The sequence below is a fragment of the Salmo salar genome, chromosome ssa05, assembly GCF_905237065.1.
Source record: "Salmo salar chromosome ssa05, Ssal_v3.1, whole genome shotgun sequence".
Classification (NCBI taxonomy): Eukaryota; Metazoa; Chordata; class Actinopteri; order Salmoniformes; family Salmonidae; genus Salmo; species Salmo salar.
The window spans coordinates 69687873-69695817 of record NC_059446.1 but is presented as its reverse complement, the minus strand read 5'-3'; the positions used below and the strand labels follow the sequence as shown (position 1 = coordinate 69695817).

Genomic DNA, 7945 nt, shown 5'->3' with positions numbered 1-7945 from the left:
CTTAAACGTTAGCTTTTTTACATGGCACATATTGCACTTTTACTTTCTTCTCCAACACTGTGTTTTTGCATTATTTAAACCAAATTGAACATGTTTCATTATTTATTTGAGACTAAATAGATTTTATTTATGTATTATATTAAGTTAAAATAAAAGCGTTCATTGTTCATTCAGTATTGTTGTAATTGTCATTATTACAAATATATATATAAAAAATTTCCAATTAATCGGTATCTGCTTTTTTGGTCGTCCAATAATCAGTACAGGTATCGGCGTTGACAAATCGCAATTGGTCGACCTCCTATTAGTAGGCATTATTCCAAACATGGTCAAAGAGAGAGAGAGAGGGAGAGAGAGAGAGATGGCCCATATCTCATGGGAGAGGGAGAGAGAAAGAAAGTGTTTAGGTATCTCTCTGCAGCAAGTCAGGAACATAAGAGAAAGAACAATGAAGCGAAGACCATTTTTTAAGAATCTGAGCTGTTTGGATTCAAAATTGGAGTTGTTGACCAATAGTATTACTGTAAAGTTAACTTCCAATCAGATAACCGACCTACATGATGTAATCACAACAGAACTGCTTCTCAGAGGTGTGACAATGGGGGTTGGCAAGATAATGAGGCATTTATAAGACAACACAAAGCAAACCTTGCATACAGTTAATAAGAGTAACTTTGTGGACAGCTCTGCACTACAGCCTGATAGGAAGATTAACTAAATACATTGTGCACTTTTCATCACCAAAGCCTTGCCATACTGATTGATTGTGGTAAGGAGCCACACATGCAAAGCTATTTATTTGTTGTGTCCCTCCCTCAATTTGTACCTGGCTGGGGTTGTGTGTAGGAAAATACATTGTCAAAAATTCTGTGTCAAAATAATGTATTATAATAACATTGTACAAGACATTGTGTATTTTCTGTCACGCCCTGACCTGAGAGAGACGTTTTATTTCCTCTATTTTGGTTAGGTCAGGGTGTGATGTGGGGTGGGCATTCTATGTCATGTCTTTCTTTGTGTTTGGCCGAGTATGGTTCCTAATCAGAGGCAGCTGTCTATCATTGTCTCTGATTGGGAATCATACTTAAGCAGCCTTTTTCCCACCTGTAGTTGTGGGTAATTATTCTTTCTGTGAGGGTTTTGTGTGCGCCTCAGTTGCATCACGTTCTTTTCTGTTTTACCTGTTTCTTGTTTTGTTTGGTTTCACCAATAAAGTATGTGGAATTACCGGCACGCTGAGCCTTGGCTGATCTATGACAGGGAGTTTGAGGACAGTGAACGTGACAGTTTCACACACTACAAAGGGTAAAGAGTGTGAGAAAAGTGGGAGACAGGCAGGGAGACAGACAGGTTCTTGGTGCTATGTAATATAAATGTGTAGGGGGTGCAGTGTGCGCTCAATGAAAATGTGTTCTTTTACATGTTCTTCACAGAAAATGAGCCAAGGCCAATGAGTCTCAGGTTGAAAAAATTATTCATTGTATCATTTTTCTTTTATGTAAACATTGAAAATGGGTCCCACAGACACCAACACCACAAAAGGGTTAAGCATGTCCCATCATCCCCTGTGTCTCTCAGTGTGAAGCCAGAGAAGTTGGTCCTCAGAAGAGGCGTGGAAGGTCAGAGCGGTTTAGACGCAGGCTGGAAATATGTCATCCAAAACAAACAGCGATGTTAACATTTAATAAGACATGTGTACCAAAACAAGACTGGTCCTACTGGTTGGAAGAATGATGATCATAGCTGGTGAAAATCAGTCTAACTGCACGGTCAATAAACATTTTAGGTAATCCATTAACTAGAACATCTTTAAATTTATGTCCAAGGTGCTTTTTTACACAGCGTATGGTTGTCTGAATCATGTACACTCTGTTTAAGAGGCATGACCTTGTTACGATCCAACTTACCTGTTGGTTTACAAAAAACTCTGCCATTATAAAGTTGTTGATTAATATGGATCGACCAGAATGCCCCCAACACACTCGCTTCAGCAATATGTGATGATTTAACTAAATCTTCCAAACACCATGAAGAACAGACTGTGAAAGACATCCCCTGTGTCTCTCACTGTGAAGCCAGAGAAGTTGGTCCTCAGGCGAGGCATGGAAAGGTCAGAGAGGTTTAGACGCAGGCTGGAAATATCTGTCATCCAAAACAAACAGCAATGTTAACATTTAATAAGACTTGTGCCAAAACAAGACTGGTCCCACTGGTTGGAAGAATGACAGAATGACAAACGCCTCACAAGTCCTCAACTAGCAGCTTCATTAAATAGTACCCGCAAAACACCAGTCTCAACATCAACAGTGAAGAGTCGACTCCGGGATAGTGGCCTTCTAGGCAGAATTTCAAAGAAAAAGACATATCTCAGACTGGCCAATAAAAATGAAAGATTAAGAACACAGACACTGGACAGAGGAACTCTGCCTAGAAGGCCAGCATCCTGGAGTAGCCTCTTCACTGTTGACGTTGAGACTGGTGTTTTGCGGGTACTATTTAATGAAGCTGCCAGTTGAGGACTTGTGAGGCATCTGTTTCTCAAACTAGACACTTTAATGTACTTGTCCTCTTGCTCAGTTGTGCCTCCCACTCTTCTTTCTATTCTGGTTAGAGCCAGTTTGCCCTGTTCTGTGAAGGGAGTAGTACACAGCGTTATACGAGATCTTTAGTTTCTTGGCAATTTCTAGCATGGAATAGCCTTCATTTCTCTGAACAAGATTAGACTGACGAGTTTCAAAAGGAAGTTCTTTGTTTCTGGTCATTTTGAGCCTGTAATCGAACCCACAAATGCTGATGCTCCAGATACTCAACTAGTCTAAAGAAGGCCAGTTTTATTCCTTCTTTAATCAGAACAACAGTTTTCAGCTGTGCTAACATAATTGCAAAAGGGTTTTCTAACAATCAATTAGCCTTTTAAAATCATGAACTTGGATTAGTTAACACAACGTGCCACTGGAACGCAGAAGTGATGGTTGCTGATAATGGGCCTCTGTACGCCTATGTAGATATTCCATAAAAAAGCTGCAGTTTCCAGCTAAAATAGTCATTTACAACAACAACGTCTACACTGTATTCCTGATCAATTTGATGTTATTTTAATGGACAAAAAAATTTGCTTTTCTTTCAAAAACAAGGACATTTCTAAGTGACCCCAAACTTTTGAACGGTAGTGTATATATTTGTTTATTTATTTATTTTTGCAAAAAATTTGGGGCCCTGAATGACGGGTCGCCACAGGTTGTGTGCATTGTTGCCTTCAGTTCGTATAAGACATTATTTTACAGAAAGGAAAATATACTATGCACTAATGACATCAACCTAATGGTGATTTTGATAGTGATGGTGATTAGAGAAAGAGGACATATATATATATATATATATATATGTATTATAATGCTTACCATCAAAATAACCATACCGTTTCAAAGAAATCTAAAATTGGATTATCTCATAAGTACATTTCTTTAGCTAAACTATTGTAATTTCCATCAGGATGACATTAGGGTTGGTAATATACAAGGCACAAACATTTACCATACATTAATATAATCTCTCTGGTAAATCATTGTAGGTCATCGGGCTTTATAGACTGTTGTTAGCTATATGTTTAGGTTCTAATGTCGTTCAGTGAATCAACCACAACATAAGAGCCATGACGATGATCGCTGGGGTAGACACCAGTCCAGAGGAGAAGTCAAAGAGGCTGGAAGAAAAAGGACAGATTTATCAACCTTTCTCCAAATGAATGAGTCATTATAAATGCTTTTAAATGATTATCAATTATTATAATGCTTATGCTTTTCAACGTTTGTACATGCTGGAATCCTCATGTATGTATGTACACCACTTATAGTTTAATCAATATGCTTAATCTATAGGAATTATCTTTCAAATGAGTTCCTTCAAACAAAGATTGATAAAGGTTTAAATACCCATTTTATTAATCTGTTGTAGGTGGGACTGTTGTTGTTGTTGTTGTTGGGAATATCCTTTGAAAAGAGAATAGAGTGTTTGCAGACTATTGCAAAGCGGCAATTTTTCATCAGTAGAGTAGATAACACTAAAGAACAGATATCCCAGAGTGCTTGTTGTGGATGGCAGCATGGGATATTGTGATTTGTGTCTTATACAATTTATAATTTGTTTTATTTACAATTTAAAAACTACCAGTGCAGAACAAATACACTATGATCATGAAAAATACGAGAACACAGAAGAAGCAAAATGAAACATTATTATGTTGAAGGGGAGATAAACCCAGACCTCAACCCATAGTTCAAAGCAAACTGTCGGATGTGGTCTGCAATTTATGCAACATTCACAGAATATTACATTTGTGTTAAAAATACAACAATTATTACACATACAAGGCTCATTTGAGTCTGTTATTAGAAAGATTGTACCTGGCTGAACATGGGCCTTCCTCCCGCTGGCTATGCAACAGGGTGAAGTCCTGTGGTGGAGTGGGACAGGGAAGTGAGTTATTACCAGCATACTGCAGACTGGAGATATCTGGAGACAAAACAGCAAATGATCATAGTGTATTTGTTTTGATCCGGTCATTTTGAAATTGTAAATGAAACAAATGATAAATTACGTAAGAAAAAAAGATTCTGGGATTTATTTTCTGAGAGTTGGTGCAAAACATCAATCCAAAATAATTGCTGAAGATTTAGTTTATTTAACCCGTCACCATGACCACTCATTGGAGGAAAAAGTTATTATTTATGATAAAACAATTATAATTATTATTTAAATGTATTATAATTTTTTTGCTACTTTTAATTTCAACACAACATTTTAAGAATAACCCCGCATAAACTGTAAGTATGATCTGATTTTAATAGCTGACCTTGCATGGAGGTGAGGAAGAAGAAGATGTCTCCACCCTTGAGGAAGCCTTTGTCCTTGATGTCCAAAATGGACATAATATAGCCGTTGCCCCGTCCGTTGGTCGCGTAGATTGATTCATTGCCCTCTTGTTTGTAAAAGGTTCCATTTTTGCGAGAGTTGTCCCAAAATAAATACTTTTTCACACGTAATAAATGTAAAAAGTTAATACTCAAGGTTGTTTATGATGATATAATATCTTCATTTGAAACTGCACAGAAATAATCTTATGGGTATACAATTTCATTCTAATAATGTTTTCTGTTTTCCTTTGTCTTTCTCTTTTGTTCCTTTTGTTGGTTGTTGGTGGATGGGGGGGGGATTGGTGGTGGCCTGGAGGTTGGGAGCTTGGGCTGGTGGATCGCTGGTTCGGGTCCCCGTTTTTGACCTTGTGGGAGATCTGTCGATGTGCCCTTGAGCAGGGCGTTGACCCTGGTTGCTTCTGTGTGTCTCTCTGGATGTGAGTCTGTTAGATGACTAATGTGATGTAGTTGTTGAGCGGCTTCACTGCAAGTATATTGTATGTCCTAAATATTCAAAAAATATATATAATAATAATAATTATAAATATATATAAAAACATAATGTGTTACAAAATCTTACCATTAGTGCCAAGGTTGCTGTGGTCGGTGTAGGGACCCCCTGCAGCCTGTGTCACTCTCTCCCAGCCATTTTCACTGCCTTTCTCCGCACTCCGAGAGCAGCGACTCATCCCACACAATCCGCTATTGGAAAAGCTGCAACTTTCCTTAAATGCAACAGATGCATCTACAACGTGAAACAAAAATATTACCGTCTGTTCTCAATGTCTATTTAAGCCCTGAATCGGGTGTTCACATGCAGAATTATGACCTTACAGAAATGACTTTGACAAATGGTTGGAGAAGAGACTTTCATACTCAGTTAGGTAAAGATCTGCGTTTTGGAATACCATAAGATACAGTATATATCCCTTGCACTTACATGCACAATAAACTATACACTTCAAAAGTTGTTATGGTTATGTTTGTAAGGTTTGAATTCAGATTAAGGTTCGAGGTAGTATACCTCTAAATACCATATCTAGATCCGTACAGTACCATACTCTTATTGTAAAGCGTTAGTGTTATCAACAGACATTCTGACAGAGCTATCCAACACTTACTACAACTGTACATTCGATTCAGCTTCAAGACATCATTGGAGCTCATTTCCAGTCTTTGGCCAATCACTTCCTGGAACTCTGGTTGCTTAGTGATGATAGTGGATCCATTGCCATTGGTGAAGGCATCTTTGCTGTAGTGCATCACTGAGTAGTAGTCATACGGAGTACCCAGGGTGGTGGTGTCATTCTCACTGTACTTATTAAAGTTGTTTTGGTATCCTGAAAGCAAAAAAATATTATATGACGTAACTAATGATAATAGTGATAATTATAATTTTCATTGTAATTTAGTACATTTGTAAATTGTAAAGGGACATTCATTTGTAGACCACAAAGTGCATGAAATAATAATAAAAATGATAATTTAACAAACAAATGTTAGGTTCATGTTGAAATAAATAATAAAACATATAACCATATCGTAAAAACACAGATCAGAGACTAGAAGGAAGGGTGGGACAGCTGGTAGAGAATAGTTTGAGCAGCCCTGAGATTATTAAATGGTTTCATGGTTTTATTTGTAGTCAAACATTGAATTCAGAGGTAGTGGTAGTGGATTGATTCAAACTGTATATTATACATTTCCCCCTTTTCTCTAATATAAGGACTTAGAACTGTACAGTATTCATACACTACACATCATTAATGTTCATCTAAAGCAGTAGATGCCTGAACAATCCCACATTAAAGCTAGAATCGAAAAACTAGACAAATAATAAATAACCGTTGTTTAGTTGGGAAAAACATTGCATCAAACCTTCTAGGATGTTTTCATTGACAATGGTTACATATTCATCCCTGTCATATCTGGACTGCTCATGCCAGAAGCCCAGAGCATGTAGAAGCTCATGTTCCACGATGGCGATAATACCACAGTTCTGTCCAATGTTAACAACCTGTCCATTTGGAAACGTTCTCCCTATATAGGAGAACGTTTTAGGTACACCTACCAGGGATAGACATGTTAACACAAAACACATACCATGTAATTAATAGTTGATTAGCAAAATATCTACCAAATGTTCCACCAGCACATGTCTTACCCTGTACGTTTCTCAATTGTCAGGTAGTACATCTCAGAGTCTCTGGGCTGGAAGTCCATGCATGTTTTCAGCCTGAACTGGTCAAAGGCTCACAGAATGATTCCTTTAGTATTCATATCTGTGCAAATAGAAAATACAGTGACCACATTATAAAGATCAGTAATGTGATACAAAATAAATATTATACATCAGTTAACTGGAATTGAAGAAGTGACTTTTCTGCTTACAGCATAGATGCTACAGTTGTATGATATTTGATACAAGGTAGTCAAAATCAGAATCCCATGTCTTTACTCACCAAGACTTGAGTATAAAACATAGGGAACTGGAGACTGCCAGCTTTTGTTATCCCCCAGAATGCCATTCCTCTGAAATTTCTGGAACAATACGGTTTGGTTAACCCACGTTCCTCAGATGTAGACTTTATCATTTAAAACATATAAATAATGTAAACCATTGCTGTACCCACCTCCATCATGTCCCCTTCACGTAAACATAAGTCTGAAGAAAAGCGATATGGGTTAATACGTAATATGTTATTAAAATATTAAGTGACTTTCTATAAATCTGTATTTTTTCAACACAACTGTGACAAATATGTGTTTTATTAATGCGTTATGTACTGTATAATTAATACTTTGCATATGTTTTTATTTAAGCTCAACCTTACCTTTGTTTATTTTGTCAATACCCAACTCTTGAAAAGGAAAAAGATGTCAACAATATTAATGGTAAGCACCATATACATAAACACCTGCTACAGTATAAGTATGTTCATAAAATGTTTTAAATAATACAACTCAGGTCCATAGACTGTAGTCAGTACATTTTATTTTCATTTACAATATCCAGACCTACCTGTGACCTT

At 37.1% G+C, this 7945-nt stretch overlaps 1 protein-coding gene across 1 annotated transcript; it reads right to left on the bottom strand.

The window, feature by feature from the left end:
• Positions 1 to 3624: 3624 nt before the first annotated feature.
• Positions 3625 to 7136, bottom strand: LOC106605674 (meprin A subunit beta-like). Its single transcript, XM_045717741.1, has 7 exons — positions 7085 to 7136; positions 6792 to 6980; positions 6035 to 6253; positions 5494 to 5658; positions 4853 to 4978; positions 4404 to 4512; positions 3625 to 3703 (listed from the first exon to the last, which is right to left on the bottom strand). Exons 1-7 carry the CDS (start codon positions 7134 to 7136, stop codon positions 3625 to 3627), a joined length of 939 nt encoding a protein of 312 aa, XP_045573697.1.
• Between the last annotated feature and the right edge of the window lie 809 nt (positions 7137 to 7945).

What these genes read in the sequence shown, in the direction of transcription:
- LOC106605674 (XM_045717741.1), bottom strand. Translation starts at nt 7,136, where the DNA reads ATGGACTTCCAGCCCAGAGACTCTGAGATGTACTACCTGACAATTGAG. An exon ending in CAGCAACCTTGGCACTAATG is followed by an intron (nt 4,979 to 5,493) that starts GTAAGATTTTGT and finishes TTTACAAACAAG; the next exon opens with AGGGCAATGAATCAATCTAC. An exon ending in GAAGGCCCATGTTCAGCCAG is followed by an intron (nt 3,704 to 4,403) that starts GTACAATCTTTC and finishes TTTTTCTTCCAG; the next exon opens with CCTCTTTGACTTCTCCTCTG.